The sequence below is a fragment of the Centropristis striata genome, chromosome 14 (genome assembly GCF_030273125.1).
Source record: "Centropristis striata isolate RG_2023a ecotype Rhode Island chromosome 14, C.striata_1.0, whole genome shotgun sequence".
NCBI classification, from domain to species: domain Eukaryota; kingdom Metazoa; phylum Chordata; class Actinopteri; order Perciformes; family Serranidae; genus Centropristis; species Centropristis striata.
Window position 1 is genome coordinate 32,066,135 of NC_081530.1, and position 20,984 is coordinate 32,087,118.

The following is a 20,984-nucleotide window of genomic DNA, read 5'->3' on the forward strand; positions in this document are numbered from 1 at the left end:
AAAAAAGACATAAAAATGATTCAAAAATGGACAAAATAGCCGCAGACTCCATAGAGTTAATGTCGTCACTTGCATATTAACCCTTCTGCCTCCTCAAATTTACTGCCCTCTAGTGTCCCTAGTGGCCAGAAAAGGCCACGCACACTAAAACTGCTAAACAATCACCATGCATCAATCATTTTTTCAGATTTTGTTTTCCATAAATCTCTTAAAACAACTTCAGACTTGTTGAAAACTACCAAACATTACATAATTTTCAGATCTTTAACCCTTTGTGGAATATTTTTTGGGGAAAAATTCAAATATATAAAGTGGCATATAAAGGGTTAAAATTCTGAAAATGATTTCATGTTTGATAGTTTTCAACAGGTCTGAAGTTGTTTCAGAGATTTATGGAAAAAAAACATTTTTTAATGTATGGTGATTTAATAGCAGTTGTGTGCGTGGCCTTTTTTGGCCACGAGTATAAAAGACATGTAAGGGTTAATGACAATGGATTTCAAAAATTTGACTAAAAAGAAAAGTTCCTGCAAAAGTTCATACTTCAAGCTGTAACACAGCCAAAATGATCAACAAATGGGAAAAAAAAGAAGAGAAAAATGGCCTAAAATGCCCGAGGAGGGCATAAAGGTTAAATATGAACTATATATGATAGTTTTTCTTTTTAATCACTCACGTAGAACTGTGTGTTGATCCGTCCACCCACTCCCATTGTGCTTTCTCTGTTTGCTCTTTTCTCACTCGCTGCAGACCGATCCAGGCGGATCCATTGTCATTCAGATCGTGGATTAATTTCTGAAAATTTTGCAAAAGAGCAAACAGTTATTTCTCTTTCTTCACATTTTTGATATTTTCTTTATACTGACCTGCTCTGTTCCAATAGTAAACAGTTATTTTACAAATAATTTCTTTAGAAATATGGATAATAAACAGTAAATATGTTTAATATGATGCTAAGTGTTTGGCAACTTTTGCTGCATTTTTGTTTTTTACATTAAATATAAAGTTTCACTGTAAGAAAACAGAACGTCACCTTCATTTAACAGTCAGTTAATATGATGTGAATTTTATGTATTTTGACATTTTATGTCATTTGCACTTAATGTAGGAACAAAAAAAACCCTGTAAAATAATACAGTATACTTCTGGAAAACAGTCTTTTAGCTTGTGTGCATGTAGAAAAACACATGCAACTGAAATAACTCGGGTATTTTGACCCTGCAGAGGCTCAAACAGGACCAGAGACAGACTCACATTTTCGTCTCTGTTGTTGATCACCACCAGATCTGCTCCTCTACTCAGACAATCTTTCCTGCTCTCTGTCCAGTTCTTCTTCTCCGTAGATTTGAAGTAACAGCCGAATATCGCCCAGTCTGTTTCAAGTGACACATTTCAACTCATTTAATGACAGATACCTCAGAGAATAAAGAGAAAGAGAAGAGGGCCAAATCATTAGAGGTGGAGGCATCAAAATGTAGAAAGCTTACTGAGATATTTAGTACAAATACATTTCAAAAAATTAGAATATTGTGAAAAAGTTTAATATTCTTTGTCAGTAAGTGAAACTCGTATATTATATAAATTCATTACACACAGAGTGAAATATTTCAAGCCTGTTTTTCTTGTAATTTTGATGATACTGGCCGGAGTTCTCACCTGGTTCTCCGGCTTCCTCCCACCGTCCAAAAACATGCACTTAGGTTTAATTGGTGACTCTAAAATGCCCGAATAAGAGTGTGATTATCTGTCTCTATGTGTCTCTATGTGTCTCTATCTGTCTCTATGTGTCTCTATGTGTCTCTATCTGTCTCTATCTGTCTCTATCTGTCTCTATGTGTCTCTATCTGTCTCTATGTGTCTCTATCTGTCTCTATCTGTCTCTATGTGTCTCTATGTGTCTCTATCTGTCTCTATCTGTCTCTATCTGTCTCTATGTGTCTCTATCTGTCTCTATGTGTCTCTATCTGTCTCTATCTGTCTCTATGTGTCTCTATCTGTCTCTATCTGTCTCTATGTGTCTCAGCTGGGATCAGATCCAGACCCCCGCGACCCGAGTACAGATAAGCGTTTTAGGATAATGAATGAATATTTAGTAGTGGTTGAAGGAATTTTGAATTATTGTCATAGAAGAGGTTGACATACCTCATACATCGTAGTGTACAACATTAAAAGGATAGCATGTATATTCCAAGTGGTATTCTCAATAAACAAAGTAAAGTAAACAAAAACACATAATCTATAGAGTATGGAGAGCTTCACTGTCTAATCTAAGATTATTTACGGTGTAATGTGTAGAAAGAGGAGGACCTAATGTCAGCTGGGATCGGCTCCAGCCCAGCAACCCCAGTACACATAAACGGTTCAGGATAATGAATGGTGATGGTTATTATTTGGTGCAGTCCAACCAGATGTGTTTGGAGCTGTCAACCCCACGATCAACAAACCAATAACGCAATATGGTCCGCGGTTATTTAATTAATTTCCATTTAATTGGTGTCATTTATGATCTGCTAGAAAAAGGGGAACGTGTGAAAAACTACGGGCTGAAATATGTGCCAGCAGAAACTGAATTTGAATTATTTATATTTGAATTTGAATTGCTTAACTTGAATAATTGCATTATAAAACTGAATTTGAATCACATAATTTGAATTTGTATTGTTCAATTTGAATCATTGCATTGGAAAAACTGAATCTGAATTGTAATTTGAAATTTAATTTATTAGTTTGGAACTGAACATTCAATTCGCACAATTCAGATTCAGTTTGCAAAATTCAATTTCAATTTTCTGCCACGAACATCCGGGTAGTTGAGGCAGAGCAATCGATCACAGATACACAGAGCGCCTCTTTTGCCAATCAGCACCTCTGTTTTCTGCGCTCGATTGCTCTGGCCTCAACTACCCGGATGTTCGTGGCAGAAAATTGAAATTAAATTTTGCGAACTGAATTTGAATTGTGAGAACTGAAATTGAATACAAATTCAAATTATGTGATTCAAATTCATTGTTTTAATGCAATTATTCAAGTTAAGCAATTCAAATTAAAATATAAACAATTCAAATTCAGTTTCTGGTGGCACATATTTTAGCTAATAAAAAACATCCTCCAAAAATTGCTTTGTATTCTGGGGAGTGAAGTCTTGTTAGGGAAGTGCCAGGATGCTCTACATCACAATTATTATTGCCTTTAATGCCTTTGATTTCTATAGTAGTTTGAAAAGGTAGTCAAAGTCGCTTAACATAACAGAATTGAGACACACAAACATAAAATGCAGAAAAAACAAAAACTAAACAAAGATTAGAGATCATTAGTTCAGGGCTTAGCTATTTTGAAAAGGTTTTGAGTTGCTTTTTGAAGGAATGGATTGTGGATGTGTTATTATTATTATTATTATTATTATTTTAAGGCTGGGGCTACATAAATAAACTTCACTGGTTGTGAAATGTTATTCTCTGTGAACATCTCGTCTCGTAGTGTTGTGGTATAATACCTTGACAAGCTGGCAGGTGCTCATTTAAACATTAAATCATGTATGTGTTGTGTCCAGTCCGTCCCTGAGTTCCTCTTTAAACCTTTCTCACCTGTTTTGGTACAGTTGGTCTGGTGACTCGGCTTGACAGTCGTCATTAACGAGGAGTTGTTAATTTGTCTCTGAAGCTCCTCTTTTTCCAAAGTAATTGAAGAATCTGGTTGAAAAAACAAAAACACAAAAAAAAGAGAGACAGGGTGGTGATGCAAGATGAAACCCTCTGATGGATTCTTTACATGTGACATGTGAAGGTGCTCACATTGTGTGTACAGGAAGACGAGAGCAGCGATGAGCAGCAGACAGACGAGGCCCAGCAGCAGAGCAGCAGCTCTCGCAGGGTTTCTCTGCACGCTCGCTGCTCCTGCACAGGAAAAGCACACAACACTATAAGAACAAATACTTTTAAATGGGACCTATTATGCTTTCCCTTATTTTCTTTCATATATAATGTCGGATGTTGCAGGCTTTGCTTTTTTCCTGCAAAAAATGCATTCCTTATTTTAGAAAGATGCTTTAAAAACAGGCATTACCAAAACTTGTCTTAGAATGTTGATATTTGTCAGAATGTGTTAAAAAGTATGTTTTCTTTAAGTAATGGCCAAAAATTCTGAGTTTATTGAAGAAAGAAACTGTAAAAACAGGCATCATCCAAAGAATTTCAACTTTCTGAAGGTCCTTGAATGGATCATAAGTTACAAAAGTTATAAAAAGTGACCAAAACTTGTGTTAAATGTTGATATTTGTGTCAGAATCTCTTTATTCTCCATGTGTCATTTAAAATAAACCAGATCCTGTTAAAAACATTAAATTCTGCTCCTCAGAGACACTGTGAAGACATGAAAAAATTTAAAAAGAAATCGTAGAAAAACAGTAAATAGTCTGGCAGCAAAAGTTTCCATCATATTAAAGGTTAAAATAAAAAATTTAAGTTATTCTACAGAATTATATCCTTTACATACAGATATTTGCTGTTTATATTTTTAAAGAAATTATCTGTAAAATAACTTCTGGTTGTTGCTCTTGCTGCCAGATTACAGATCAGAGAGCCCAGCGTGAACCATTTGTAATGACTTCAGCTGCAGGATGTTTAGGTCCACCCCCTGTTTTTGTTGTCACAGCTGCAGCTGTTGAGTGTATTAAGGCTCATTTGATCATTTGATTAAGATCATTGCGGTTAGAAAGAAAAGGTACAATTGAGTGTCGTCTGCATAGAGACGAAAGCTCACATTACGTGTTGTACATTATAACTTCTAACAAGTTTTTGTGCACACATTCCTGCTGGAACTTGTCTGATTGTGTAGTTTTTGGTTAAGAAGCTTTTATTAGTGGACCCAGACAACACCCGGAAAACCCCCGACCAATCAGAGCTGACAGGGGGAGGGGCTTAAAGAGACAGTTAGAATATGACGACTACGACTACAAATTAAAACTAGTACGAACATTAAAAAATCAGCTCAGTATGTCCTCTCTGGTGTTGGAAATGAGAGATTCTAACAGGCCAAACATTTCACATGTAAAGAGAGAAAAAAATCAGATCATATCTGTGTTCCTGCAGATATGATCTTCAACACGCACCGCCCAGGCTGAGTCCTGGTCTCAGCGGCCCGGGGTGGAACTCGAACCGCGGCCCTCTGCTGCACGACTTCCTCTCTCTCTCCTGCCTCCGCTCCGACTCTGCCACTATTATTAAAGCATGAAAATCCTTTCAAAGAATATTTAAAACAACATAAAAAAAGAAGCAAGCAAGCTTACTGTATGTGCCAGCAATGCATTTCATTCTAATTTACACAGATAAAATATGACACATGATATCAAACATAAAATGAACTGAATCACAAGATTTAACAGCTTCACAAATAGCAAGTAGCCCAGCCAGCTACAGGGACTGGATTTTTAATATTTTAAACGCATTCTTAATTAATATTCACAGAATATAGACTGCTTTAGAATGAAATGTACAATGTGGGAAAATGTACATGTCACAGTGTAAAAAAAAAAAAAAAAAAAGGAAATAAAGATATTAAATTATATAATATATAAATATAAAATATTTTTTGAATTATGAATTAATATATATTTTTATAAATACCAAAAAAAAACCTAACATAAGTTTATATAGACCCTTTACAGAAACAAAAATAAATAAATAAAATAATTACAAAAAATGTAAAAATAATAATAAAAAATAAATGAAATATAAAAATAAAAATATGAATTAATTAAATGCAAATAAAAATAATAACCTAACATAACTTTATATAGACCCTTTCTAGAAACAAAAATAAATAAATAAAATTAATTACAAAAATTAAAAAATAAATAAAATATAAAAATAATAATATTAATTAATTAAATACAAATAAAAATAATAACCTAACATAACTTTATAGAGACCCTTTCTACAAACAAAAACAAATAGATAAAATTAATTACAAAAATTAAAAAAGAATAATAAAAATTTATAAAATATAAAAATAATAATATGAATTAATTAAATACAAATAAAAAATTAACCTGACATAACTTTATATAGACCCTTTTTAGATTTTTTAGATTAGATTAGATTCAACTTTATTGTCATTGAACAGAGTACAAGTACTAGGACAAGGAAATGTAGTTTAGCATCTAACTGAGTGCAGAGTAGTAAAGTGCAAGGTATTTACATATGAACACAGAGTATAAATATAGTGCAGGTATGAATTGAATATGCTATAGGATATATACAGTGAATGAATATGTTATAGAAATATATACAGTAGAGAATGTACAGTAAAGCAGCAGTGCAGGTAGATGAATGGATGGTAATAAATAGTCATGAATAGAACATTTTTTACAAACAAAAATAAATAAATACAATTAATTACAATAATTTAAAATTAAAAAACACATACACACAATCATGTACAAATGTTATTAATAACCAAGCCCTTAATTTGACTGATAGTTTCAGTTATTTCTTCATATTAACAGTTTTTAACTTGTACGTACCTCTGTCCCGTGTCCAAACGCGTCTGCCTGCGTCCTCGCTGTCGTAGATGTCCACCAACCGCTCCATCCGGTCCCCTCTGTCCTCTCGGGCCCCTCTGTCCCCCCTGTCCCCTCGGGACCCTAGGGCCCCTCTGGCCCCTCTGTCCCCTCGGGCCCCTCTGTCCCCCCTGTCCCCTCTGGCCTGTCGGGCCCCTCTGTCCCGTCGGGCCCCTCGGGCCCCTCTGGCTGCTTCGCTGTATCCAACATTAGACGTCAATTGTAGATCTTCATAAATGTTGGAAGACATTTCAAGACGAAGCGACTGAAAAAGTCTCTGTAGCTTTGAGATAAATCTCCGTTTAAACACACTGCTTATATGTTTCTATTTCTAAATTATATAATTGCTATTAAATATAATGCTATGCTGTAATTCTGCTGTATTCTGATGCCGCCGTCGCTGTTTTCTGCCTCTGCGTCTCTGTTCAAAAGGAAGTCTGAAGGAAGTCACTGTGGTTGTGTGCGTTTTTTTTTTACAACCGTCATTTCCATCATTTCACAATCAGATGTTTGAAATTAATGCAAGCACACACAGAAATACACACGAAGACTGAGTGGCTGTGAGCTCAGTGGTAGTTTGAGCAGGATTGTGTGTGAACGTGTGAATAAAACACTCGATCATTATTTTATTTAGTTTCCTTTAAAGTTCATTTGAACATTTCAAACAGACAACAGGAGTTTATTCTGGGCTCGTAGAACCTGATGTTCTCTGATTCTAATCACTGCTTCCTCTCTTCTTGATGTGATGAAACGTCCTTAGTTAAAAAAACAACCCACAGCTTAGACCAGGGGTCTCAAACTCTAATTACCTGGGGGCCGCTGGAGGCAGGATCAAAATGACCAAAAAAAGACACAAAATTACTAAAAAAGACACACAATTACCAAAAAAAGACACACAATTACCAAAAAAGACACACAATTATTAAAAAAGACACAAAATTATTATTAAAAAAGACACAAAATTACCAAAAAAAGACATAAAATGACAAAAAAAGACACAAAATTACCAAAAAAGACACACAATTATTAAAAAAGACACAAAATTATTTTAAAAAAGACACAAAATTACCCAAAAAAAGTAATTAAAGGGACCTTCCACACACAACACGGTAAAGTGCCATTCATATAAAACTCACATTAAACTTTCATATCAAGGTGGGGGCCACAAATATCGTCACGAGGGCCGCAATTGGCCCGCGGGCCACGAGTTTGAGACCCATGCTTTAAAAACGTATTTTCAGAAACCCCAGAATAGTATAAAAGTAAGCACCTTATACTCTATGTGCCTTATTATATATATATATATATATATATATATATATGTAACATTTTTCTTTGTATCCTGAATGTCTGTATTTCTATCGTTGTTAATAAAGATCTGGAAACAGACCTCTATTATTTGAGCCCTTTTTTTTAGAGAGAGTTTAAGATTCTGTCAGTAGATTTTTCATTTCTAATCCAAATTACTGTGGATTTTACAGGCATTTTTTACAGTGTGAGGTTGCCTCGATGATGTCTGTCCCTAACTCTCTCTCTCTCTCTATCTGTCTCTCTCTCTCTCTCTCTCTCTCTCTCTCTCTCTCTCTCTCTCTGTCTCTCTCTCTCTCTCTCTCTCTTCAGGGGGCGACGGGGCCAGTCGGGGACACAGGTGTACCAGGCCCTCAGGGCCCCCAGGGACCACAGGGACCCAGTGGACGCTCCATCATCGGACCCCCAGTAAGACAAACACACTACAGACTCTATTAGATATTATATTATATTGTATTTTTGCCATAATATAATATAATATTGTGTGTTTTTGCTGTGCAGGGCGGCCCAGGAGAGCGAGGACAGAAAGGTGAATCTGGACAACAAGGAACTCAGGTAGATTAATTAATAAATAGTCTCAGTTTACTGATAATGTGTTTGTTTTTCTACATTATTAATATGATGTTAAACATATAATAATGCTGCTGTCGCTGCTTTCTGCCTCTTCAAAAGAAAGTGTTATATAAGGAAGTAGCAACAGGAAAAAACACACACACACACACACACACACACACACACACTCACACACACACACACACACACACACACCTGAAACTTTGTACGCTGAAAAGAAAAAATCTGCCAAACACTATCAAATGTCAGTAAACAATCATAAGTTATTTGTGTATGTATATATATATATATATATATATATATATATGTATATAGATTAACTTCTGTTATGTTTGTTTTTTTTTACTTTAATATGACATCAAGTGTTTGGCAACTTTTGCTCCCTTTGTTTTTACAATTATTATTATTATTTTTTTAATTTTTTTTTTTTACAGTGAAAAAGAAAGTGATTTAACATTCAGGACCATTAACCAATTGAATAATATTGTAAAAAAAAAAATCTTTAATGTCCCATTATATTAATTTACAGATTTCAACTTCCATTTTATGGTCAATACATTTTTTTTAATGTAGAAAAACACCAACAGAAAAACCCTTTAAAATAATTCAGTAAATGTCTGTAAAATAACTTCTTATTTGACATGAATCCCATGTTTGAATTCCCACTTGAATAATGTTTCTATTCATATTTTTGTATGTTATTTAATGGTAAAATCCTGCTAATTCTTTCATAAATATTTAACTTCCTGTCATAATGAATCAGACTGATTATGCCTGTGGTTCAGACACTTGTTTGTCTCTGGATGGCGAGCTGTAAACTAATAGTCTGAATCCTATTTATTCAGATAAACAGATGAATTCTGGCGGTTATTGCTCTTTCAGAAGGTCTGCAGGTGGAAACAGAGCCTCCCACCAGTAATCACAGCCACTAATACGACCTTTAGCAAGCTAACAGTTGTCAGACTCTGAATAATGGTGCCATTTACAAAAGGTTGATTTCTGTTGTTGGAATCTATTTTTATTCTCTGAGTTTGTGACACGATTTAATCTCTCAGACACTCTGAAACTGTAACAGTTTGATGTTGCACCTTTTAGAGGAAAGTTGCAACAAAACGTCTCCGGCTGGAATCAAACCAGCGACGTCAGAGATTAAAGATAAAAGTCTAAAAGTCTAAAAGTCTTTGTGTGTTTGAGTCGCTGCTGCTTCATCACATTAATAATAATAATAATAAAGTTCAAGTTAAAACAGTAAACAACAGCTGTCATAAATTACATGTCACATAAACGAATGATTAAAAAATAAATGTTATTATTATTTTGTAGTCCATTTCAGCTCAGACAATTCGGGAAGGTTTTCATTAATTAAATTTGTTAATCAATAAATCAGACTTTATTTATATGGCACTTTTATATTACAATAAATATATAAATGCAATTATAAAGATACAGTTCAATTAAAGGCTTAATTTTTCAATAAATTAATTAATTTTTTTATTTTAAAAAATAAACCAAAAAAAGTACTTAATTAAAAAATGTGTGTAGACTTGTGTGTGTGAGTGTGAATGTGACCTGCAGTGACCTGCAGTGACTTGACCTGCAGTAATACGCAGTGACCTGCAGTGACTTAAAGTGACTTGCAGTGACCTGCAGTAATGTGCAGTGACTTGTGGTGACTTGTTGTGACCTGCAGTGACTTGACCTGCAGTAATACACAGTGACCTGCAGTGACTTACAGTGACTTGTAGTGACCTGCAGTAACGTGCACTGACTTGCAGTGACTTGCAGCGTCTTACAGTGACTTGTATGACCTGCAGTGACCTGCAGTGACCTGCAGTGACTTGCAGTGACCTGCAGTAATGTGCAGTGACTTGTTGTGACCTGCAGTGACTTGACCTGCAGTAATGTGCTGTGACCTGCAGTAATACGCAGTGAGTTACAGTGACTTGTAGTGACCTGCAGTAACGTGCACTGACTTGTGGTGACTTACAGTGACTTGTGGTGACTTGCAGTGACTTACAGTGACTTGTATGACTTGTGGTGACTTGCAGTGACTTACAGTGACTTGTATGACTTGTGGTGACTTGCAGTGATCTGTAGTGACCTGCAGTGACCTGTAGTGACCTGCAGTGACCTGCAGTGACTTGCAGTGACCTGCAGTGACCTGTAGTGACTTGCAGTGACCTGTAGTGACCTGCAGTGATCTGTAGTGACCTGCAGTGACCTGCAGTGACTTGCAGTAACTTACAGTGACCTGAAGTGACCTGCAGTGACTTGCAGTGACTTACAGTGACCTGAAGTGACCTGCAGTGACCTGTAGTGACCTGCAGTGATCTGTAGTGACCTGCAGTGACCTGCAGTGTCTTGCAGTAACTTACAGTGACCTGAAGTGACTTGCAGTGACCTGTAGTGACCTGCAGTGATCTGTAGTGACCTGCAGTGACCTGCAGTGACTTGCAGTGACTTACAGTGACCTGAAGTGACCTGCAGTGACTTGCAGTGACCTGAAGTGACCTGCAGTGACCTGCAGTGACTTGCAGTGACCTGCAGTGACCTGTTCCCTCCTGCTGGTGTTTCAGGGCTTGGCGGGCAGAGCTGGAGCTCCAGGTAGAGAAGGACCTGCAGGAGCCCGAGTGAGTCAATCACATTATTACTGTTAATACTAATATCTCTATCACTACTACAGCTGCTGATAATAATGAACCTTTGCTTCTTCACAATATATTCACACATGCATGTGAAAACAATATGTAGATATCCTCCATAAGTTTTATAAATGTTGGCTAATATGTTGCTGACTTGTTAAGTAAACAAACTGCTCATATCCAGGTTGTTATTATCCTGCCAGGCTACATTTTCTCCCTCTAGTTATTATAATTATCACAGTTTAAAATGTGTTACCAAAATCCTTTAAGTGCACGAACACCATCACACACATGTGTTTCTGTTCCTCAGGGACTGCCGGGCAAAGACGGGCCCCCGGGCCGCCAGGGGCCCACAGGAACCATCGTACGTCATCATCAATGTTCACTTCCTGTTTATGTTCTCCGTGTTTCACTTTGTTCTCTTTGTTCTGAGTTTCTTTCATATAAACCTTAAATTCTTCACAATCTCAGCTCATAAATTCTGATTCTTCCTCCTTAAATCTGTGTGTGTCTCCTCAGGGGACTCCAGGGGCCCCGGGGTCCCCGGGCACCACGGGCCCTCCAGGAAAACAGGGAGAACTGGGACCACCGGTGAGTGTGTGTGTGTGTGTGTGTGTGTGTTCTTGTACTTCCTACATAGTGAGGACCAGAACACGTTTCTAACCAACAGAGTGAGGACATTTTAGCAAAGTGAGGACATTTCGGCCGGTCCTCACTTCTTTAAAGGCTTTTTTTAGATTTCAGACTTTGTTTTAAGGGTTAAAGGTTACATGATAATGATAATTAACTGAAACTGTATAGTGTGGTTACAAAACTAACTACAATTATAGTGAAAATGTCCTTCGTTTTCGTCTTTGTCAACTTTTTTCATACATAATGAAGATGGATCAGACAAAGGAAATAAAGGCAAAATTTACTGTGACCTCTTTTAATCTCCCACCCAACAAATACCCCATTACAAAAAACTACAACTAATAAAAACTAAACTCAAACTAAAGCGTTTAAAAAAAAAAAAAAAACTAAACTATAACTAGAAAACTGACTCTAAAAACTAACTAAAACTAAATGAATTTGAAAACAAAAATCCAGAACAAAATTAAAACTAAAACTAATTAAAAAAACAAAAATATTATAACCTTGCAAGGGAATTCACTGTTCCAATGAGGGTCCTCACAAAGATAGAAGTACAAGAGTGTGTGTGTGTGTGTGTGTGTGTGTGTGTGTGTGTGTGTGTTAGCTTCTCCATGATGTGAGGCTGATTAATATATTTATTAGGGCCGGGACTTTAACGCGTTAATTAAGATTAATTAATTACACAAAAATGAACGCGTTCAAAAAATTGACGCATTTTAATCACACTTATTTTTGCACCGCGGAACGTTTCTCACTGGATGAGTTTCAGGAGGACCGATTATACTGGAGCACCAACTAGTGTTGATGAATTGAGACAACAACAAACCACAGTGAACATGGATGAATAGAAGGGATTGAGGTCAATCACTGGCACTTTTTTAAAATTTTATTTTAAATGGAACACTTTATGTTGAACTACGTATTATGTTGTTGGTGCAACTGGCTCTTTATGTTGAACTCTTTATTGTTTTGGCCAAGGTTATTGAGAGAGTTGGACTGAAATGAATTAGATTTTTTTAAACCAGCTGTTGGTAAATCAACAAGGTCTGTTATGGCCTCTGAAGCAACAGAGAGATGTTTTCTAATAGTCTCTGAATGTACATGAAAGTATTGTGTTTTACTTCAAAAACCAAGTATTCTAGTTTACAGAAGGTCTACCTACCTATAGGCTACCTGCATTTATGAAATGTACTATATTTATAAATATGCTATTGCTACACTTAATGGCAAAAATGTCACTGGACTGTTGGACTTGAACAAAAATAAACAATATTTTTGTTGCTTAAGCTTATATATTCAGTCATTATTCAATGGTATACTAGAAATCCATGTGAAAAAAAATAATTCTCACTGTTCTCAGGTCAAATATTTAAATGCGATTAAAATGCGATTAATTTCGATTAATTAATTACAAAGCCTCTAATTAATTAGATTAATTTTTTTAATCGAGTCCCGGCCCTAATATATATATAAGATGACAGAAACTGTAAATCTGGTCACACAGTTAAAACATGTGAGGTATTATTTATATCAGAGTTAAACAGGTTCAGATTAAAGATCCTGTAGATTCACTGCTCTAACTCCTCCTCCTCCTCATCCTCAGCTCTTCTTCTTCTCTGGTTAATTCTCTACCTTCAGTGTGTTTCCACCTGGTTCAGTGTGTTCTGCTGCTGTGTGAGATTTGTATTCGACCTCTTTCTCTCTGGCATTTGTTCCTGATTAAATGAAATGTTCACAGACAGTAAATCACATTTCCGCTGCGCCGCCAAAGACCAAATGAGATTCTGTGGGAGGTGAAACAAACTGCTGACAAATTACTTTATATGGCAGAGGAAAAAAACAATGTTGTCAAGCATGTAATTAGAGGAGCGTGGGCGTCTGCAGAGAGCTCGGCTTATCTAATTACCACACTATTGTCACTTTCAGGTCCTAATGCCAACTTACCGCAGCAAAAAAAAAAAAAACAGTTTGTTTTTTTAATGGCTCAAATGCTTCGTTTGTCAGGATAAAAGACTCTTATTTTTTACCATCTGTTGTGTTTTACAAGCTCTGATTCTGTCTGATGAAGGAATCAGGTTTCTCATTGCCTTCAATGGAAGTCAAAAGAGTCTTCAGTCAGAGCTCTTAATGTGCTAACGGCTGATTTTAGATGGAAAAAGTCTGTTTATCCAACAATTTTCTTCTTAAAAGTTCTTCTGAACGACGTCACACTTGTCGAGTTTCTAACTGAGGAGCGAAGGAAGAGCAGCGTCCAATGAGACATCAGACAAATAACAACATATTATAACACAAACATCATTATACATACATGTAAAAAAAAAAAAAAGAAGAAGCTGCAGTTTGGTTAAATTTGTGCTCCGTCAGCACTTCTAAGGTTCACTTTTAAGGTTTCTAAGGTTTAGGGCCAAACAGTTCCTGGTTAGACTCTAAAAGACAGTTTAAACAGTAAATAAATGATGTAAATGGTGGAAGTGAAGTAGTCAGGAGGACGATGTGACTACTGTAAGTGACATATACTTTTATATACTCATATACTTTCGTCTCTTTTGGTAATTTTGTGTCAGTTTCTATCCATTTTAAGTCTTTTTTGTCATTTTGATGTATTTTCTGTCATTTTGTGAATTTTTTTTTGCTCATTTTATGTCTCTCGTGTGCTTTTTGTCAGTAATTTTGTGTCTCTTTTGGTAATTTTTTGTCTATTTTGATCATTTTGTGTGTTTTTATGGTAACTTAGTGTCTTATTTTGGTAATTTTGTGTCTCTTTTTGTAATTTTCTGTCTTTTTTGTCATTTTAATGTATTTTTTGTCATTGTATGTCTTTTTTGCTCATTTTGTGTCTCTGTGTTTTTTGTTGGTAATTTTATGTCTCTTTTGGTAATTTTTTGTCTTTTTTTATCATTTTGTGTCTCTTTTGGTAATTTTATGTCTTTTTTTGGTAATTTTGTGTCTCTTTTTATACGTCTTCTCTCTTGTTTGTTTGTTTGTTTGTTTGTTGTGTGATTTTAAACAGCTGTCTGTGCAGGTGAGACAGAGTCAGTCTGGATTGTGAAATAGAACATAAATATGCGTCGCTTACGTCTCGATCCCAGTCAGAATCAGTGCTTTTGTTTTCTTCTAGAATAGCCTGCTCCGTCCCAAAAGGTTAGCTTCTAGTCAATGAATACGTATAAAAGAAAATGTAGTATTTTGGGGAATTATGGTCGGTCTTACATGCAAACAGTGGTGCCACATTTAAAGCCACATTTCCTTCATCATCGAGGTAGAAAAGGAAATTAACCAGCGTTATTTGGAGGATTTGTTGGAGGGTTTGTGTGTTTTTGGGTCAGAGGTGAAGAGGTGTGAGCAGTTAAACCTTCAAGTGTTGAATCTTCCTCTTCTCACTGTTGTTCTCTGTTGCAGGGTCCTGCTGGAGGCAAGGGGGAGAAAGGAGAACGGGTAAGTGGCTTTAGTCGGGATGAACATCTTCCAAACATCAAAGACTGATTCTCTTATTAAACCGCACAAACCTCCATACATACAGTCATAGAAAACATTATTAGACCTTTGTTTTTTCCTAATTTCTTGTTCATTTTAATGTCTGGTACAACTAAAGGTACATTTGTTTGGACAAATATAATGATAACAACAGAAATAGCTGATAAGAGTTGAATTTAAGAGCTGATATCTGGACATTTAACATGGTTTTCTTAAATATTATTTTGGTTGTTATCAAGAAAATCATGGAAATGTCTAGATATCATAAATGACTCTACTCACTCACTAGTGGACTGTTGTCTTGTAGCTTTAACCCAGAATATCAACCTCATCTATGACAAAAGTTTATTATCAGATGCATAACCAGTTTTGCATCTGTAGATTTTGGTCATTATCAATAAAACCATGTTAAATGTCCAGATATCAGCTCTTAAATTAAACTCTTATCAGCTATTTCTGTTGTTATCATTATAGTTGTACCAGGCATTAAAATGAACAAGAAATTAGAAAAAAAACAATGATCTAATCATTTTTCCATGACTATGTAAAAAGCTGAAATGATTAGTCGACTAAAGAGAGAAATAAAAAAGTAATCTGCAGCTTTTTTAATTTAATTAGAGATTTGCTATTTTTTTTCATTTCATGTTTGACTTAAACAACAAGATATTTAAAGACATCACCTCGGACATGTTTCACTATTTTCTAACATGTTATAGACCAAATGACTGACTGATGAATATAAAAGTACTAACGTCGACCTGAAGCTGCTGTTTGTGCAGCTCCACCAGCAGCATCCACAGGTTTTATCATCAGGAAGTTGATTCAGGCCCCGTTTACACGACATATTTTATCAGAAGTGCCTTTCGTTTAGATGGTGACGGCATTTTTAGGGGCTTAAAGACGCCATTTACGCCTTTACGTCACATACATGCTCCAGTACAGGAAAATAAAGAAACGTGGGATTATTTCCATGGTGGGACCTTCAAGCTGCTCTGGCAGCTCTAATAAACTTACAGGAGTCTTTCCACCAAATGTCCAGGATATGTACAGATAGTATTAGTGAACAGAGAAGGATCTGGAATTACCTCCATCACATTCTGGATGCAGCGATTGGTGGGAGGAGCCAGACGGCTGTGAACGAGACCTGGGAGATCTAGTGATGGTGGAGAACTTTGTGGAAGGAGTAGCTGATGGACAAAAATAAGACACAAGTTGACCAAAAAAGATGCAAAATAACCAAAAGAAATGACACAAAATAACCAAAAAAGACACAAAATGACAAAAAAAAGACACAAAATGGCCAAAGACATAAATTGACCACAAAAAGACGCAAAATGACCAAAAAAAGACACTAAATGATCAAAAAAGACACAAAATGACAAAAAAAGACACTAAATGATCAAAAAAAGACATAAAATGACAAAAAAAAGACACAAAATGACCAAAAAAGATGCAAAATGACCAAAACAGCCAGATGCAAAATAACCAAAAAAAGACACAAATTGACCACAAAAAGACGCAAAATAACCAAAAAAAGACACTAAATGATCAAAAAAGACACAAAATGACAAAAAAAGACACAAAATGGCCAAAGACATAAATTGACCACAAAAAGACGCAAAATAACCAAAAAAAGACACAAATTGACCATATAAAGACGCAAAATGACCAAAAGAAGATGCAAATTGACCAAAAACAGCCAGACGGCTGTGAACGAGACCTGGGAGATCTAGTGATGGTGGAGAACTTTGTGGAAGGAGTAGCTGATGAAAATGTGTGGCGTGAAAACTTCTGCATGCCCAAAGATGCTCTTATGGCTTTAAGTGATGCCGCCTGGCTGCATACAATCCAATTCCACACAGTTTAGGGTCACCGTATGCAGCAGATTTCCTCCTGAAAACGCTCGTCTAAACCAGAAATAAAAAGTGAAGACGCGACGCCACTTTTGCGTCTTCTGTTCAGACCGTCCTCGTGTGAACGTAGCCTCAGAAGCTTTTTATTTCCCTGCCAAGGCTGAATTTAAATGGATCCAGATGTGTGCAGCAGCTGGAGGAGAATGACTTGTTGTTTTGTTCCTCTGAATGAGCTTTAGTCAGTCAGAGCTCACCTGGTGGAGGCTCAGAGTCTCACTGATGTGTGATAACAAACCGACGGAGCTTTAGTGTGTGGTGATGGACGCTGTGGTCACAACAGCAGCTACAGCTCTCAGGAAGAATCACAGCTGGAAAACAACATGGTGGACGTTGATGCAGCAGCTCAGCAACCAAACTCATAAAAAGAAACACTTCAGAAAGAAACAGCTCACAGTTTCTGAACGTTCATCTTTAATCGACGGCACAGAGCTGAACTTTAACAATGTGTTAGTTTTCTGTTTAAAATGATACTTTAGGACACCTCAGCAGTCAAACCAACCATGTAAACAGTCCAGAAGGTGAGTGTGTAGATGATTGAGATGTTAACATGAGTTCTGCTGGTGTTTCTGCAGGGCGACCTTCAGTCTGCTGCATCAGTTCAGGCCATCGCCAGGCAGGTCTGTGAGCAGCTCATCCAGAGTGAGTCAACAACTTTATTTTATGTATTTCTATGCTTCAGGGCTGAGACTTGGTTTAAAGATTCAGGTTAGATCATGATTATGATTATGGCTTACATTTAATGAAGACCTAAAATTCAGTATCACAAAAAAAAAAAACTATTTATATTACAAAAGACCAATTCTAAAAAGTATGTTTAATATGGAAATGTTGTCCTCTGATAAGTATGTCCATCTTATGATGACTTTTTATCCCAAAATTATGACTTTTCATCTTATGATTTCGACTTTTCATCTCATAATTTCAACTTTTTATCTCATAATTTCAACTTTTTATCTCGTAATTATTACTTTTTTATCTCATAGTTTCAACTTTATATCTCATAATTATGACTTTTTATCTGATAATTATGACTGTATCTTATGATTTCAACTTTTTATTTCATAATTTCAACTTTTTTATCTCATAATTTTGACTTTTTATCTGATAACTATGACTTTTTTATCTCATAATTTCAACTTTTTATCTTATGATTTCAACTTTTTATTTCAACATTTTTTATCTCATAATTTCAATTTTTTATCTCGTAATTATGACTTTTTTTATCTTATAGTTTCAACTTTATATCTCATAATTTCAACTTTTTATCTCATAATTTTGACTTTTTATCTCGTAATTATGGCTTTTTGTTTCATAATTGACTTTTTATCTTATGATTTCAACTTTTTATCTCATAATTTCAATTTTTAATCTCATAATTTCAATTTTTTATCTCATAATTTCAACTTTTTATCTCATAATTTCAATTTTTTATCTCGTAATTATGACTTTTTTATCTCATAGTTTCAACTTTATATCTCATAATTGTGACTTTTTATCTGATAATTATGACTATCTTATGATTTCAACTTTTTATTTCATAATTTCAACTTTTTTATCTCATAATTTCAATTTTTTTAATCTCAAAATGATGGCCTTGTATCTCATAAATGGACTGTAATCTCATGCCGTTGGTACCATTTCTTTAACCACAGCTTCACCTTTATGACCTGATCATTATTTATTCACTTTGTCTTACTGGATCAACATTTTGAATGCACAAAAAAACACACAAAAACCCGCTAAACTTCCTGTTTCTAGGCCACATGGCGCGCTACAACTCCATCCTGAACCACGTGCCCAGCCCGCCGGTGTCCATCCGCACCATGCCGGGACCCCCCGGAGAGCCGGGCAGGCAGGGAAACCCGGGAACACAGGGAGAACAGGGACCTCCGGGAAGACCGGGCTTCCCAGGACAGAACGGACAGAACGGACAGCCGGGAGAAAGAGGTAACGGGACCAACCTGACGGACGGACGGACTTTAAAAACTGTAGAAACAAATAGAAATAACACAAACGTAGATCCTCAGAACACAAAACTTTATGCATCTAGAGTTTAAGAGTGTGTTTTCTTTAAGTAATTGCCAAAAAAAATCACAGTTTATTGAAGAAAGAAATGTAAAAACAGGCATTATCCAAAGAATTTGAACTTTCCGACGGTCCTTGAACGCATCATCAAGTTACAAGAGTTTCCGTTATAAAAAGTGACCAAAACTTGTGTTAAAATGTAGAGAGGAGAGGCTGTTTACACAGAGCAGAGAGGAGAGGACAGGAGAGGCTGTTTACACAGAGCAGAGAGGAGAGGACAGGAGAGGCTGTTTACACAGAGCAGAGAGGAGAGGACAGGAGAGGCTGTTTACACAGAGCAGAGAGGAGAGGACAGGAGAGGCTGTTTACACAGAGCAGAGAGGAGAGGACAGGAGAGGAGAAGCTGGAAACATGACAATACTTCAATATGTACAATATGTGGACTTATTTGGTAATTTTATGGGTTTTTTATCATTTTGTGTCTTTTTTTATAATTTTACGTCTTTTTTTGGCCGTTTTGTATCTTTTTTGGGGTAATTTTTTAAGTTTTGTGTCTATTTTGGTAGTTTATGTTGTTTTTTATGGAATTTTTTGGTAATTTTATGTCCTTTTCCTCCCTCGAAATTCTGTTGCTCATGTGACAAATATTCACTTAAAATCTGTTTATACAGAGCCGAGTGGAGAGGACAGGAGAGGCTGGAAAAATGACAATACTTAACAAAAAACTGGTTTTACAACATTCAGGCCACTTTTGGGAAAAGTGTTTATACTGTATATAAATCCTATTTTATTCCGAAATTTTAAAAATAATTTATCCCAGAAATTCAACTTGCATTTTTTTTCTCTTTCTTTCATTCTAACTGAGTTTTTCTGCACAAAGACATGTTTAAGTTGCTCCACTTCTAGCAATGATTGTGCTGATTCCACAGAGCTGCAGGACTCATAGATTTTTTGAGATTTTATAAAATGCAGTGAAATAAAAGGAAACAGGGAGGAAAATGTAAAAAAAGTAAAAAACACTAAGAAACGTCTTGTCGGGGTTAAACATGAAGTGGTCTATATACTGTACCAACATGTCACAGCGCTGTTTTATGTCTCTTTCAGGTCAAAATGGAGAAAAGGGCGAGAAAGGCTCTCCAGGCGTTGGAGTCCAGGGCCCCCGAGGACCTGCAGGACCCCCCGGTACGTTAAACCTATAATAATTATTAATTAATATAATAATTAAACCCACCTGCACCTGAACGCAGCAGCAGGTCTCTCTCTGCTCCTCCTGATGGTTCTTATACCCTCCTCTCTCTCTCCTCAGGTCCCCAGGGGCAGGGCAGGCCGGGCAGCCAGGGATCCTCAGGGCGACCTGGGAACCCCGGACCCCCTGGTCGGCCCGGGGTCCCTGGACCCGTCGGCTCCGCGGGGCCCCCAGGATACTGCGACCAGAACTCCTGCGTGGGCTACAACGTGGGCGGTACGTAGGCTACCAGGAACATGTATAAAAACACACATTATGAGACTAGACTGGCAGCTAGTTTCAACAAAAATAATTTAATATTCATCGTTTTTAACATTCGACAGTTAAAGCTGAGACACTACAGGTGAATAGGGTCATTTTTTTAACTTATAGATATCACCATGAAACTTCCCCAGTTTGTTGTTTACATTAAGACAATATTTATTTGCATTACAAGTTTTCTGAAATGTTATGTTTAGATATGCAGATGAGGCGTTAACTCATTAAATATGCGCTAATTTGCATATATTTCCAGGACTTAAATCTGAATATTGGGTAAGGAAAATTTTATTAAAAGTTAAAAATTATTTTATTTTTTTGAGATATTAGATGATCTGGGGTTTTTTTTTACAGAA

At 36.2% G+C, this 20,984-nt stretch overlaps 1 protein-coding gene and 1 long non-coding RNA gene across 2 annotated transcripts in view; one reads left to right on the plus strand and one right to left on the minus strand.

Moving 5' to 3' along the window:
- The window catches only part of LOC131984376 (collagen alpha-1(XIV) chain-like), a 121,419-nt gene that overhangs the window by 91,105 nt on the left and 9,330 nt on the right, over positions 1–20,984 (plus strand). The window contains exons 17-26 of the mRNA XM_059349221.1: positions 8,177–8,272; positions 8,366–8,419; positions 11,014–11,067; positions 11,390–11,443; positions 11,599–11,670; positions 15,112–15,147; positions 17,672–17,738; positions 18,858–19,046; positions 20,229–20,306; positions 20,431–20,586. Coding sequence (XP_059205204.1) covers positions 8,177–8,272; positions 8,366–8,419; positions 11,014–11,067; positions 11,390–11,443; positions 11,599–11,670; positions 15,112–15,147; positions 17,672–17,738; positions 18,858–19,046; positions 20,229–20,306; positions 20,431–20,586 — 856 coding nt within the window. The remainder of the gene's footprint in view (positions 1–8,176; positions 8,273–8,365; positions 8,420–11,013; positions 11,068–11,389; positions 11,444–11,598; positions 11,671–15,111; positions 15,148–17,671; positions 17,739–18,857; positions 19,047–20,228; positions 20,307–20,430; positions 20,587–20,984) is intronic.
- On the minus strand, positions 1,268–5,318 carry LOC131985564 (uncharacterized). Its single transcript, XR_009395645.1, has 4 exons — positions 5,108–5,318; positions 3,792–3,893; positions 3,585–3,689; positions 1,268–1,373 (listed from the first exon to the last, which is right to left on the minus strand). It is a non-coding gene; the product is annotated as an uncharacterized LOC131985564 (long non-coding RNA).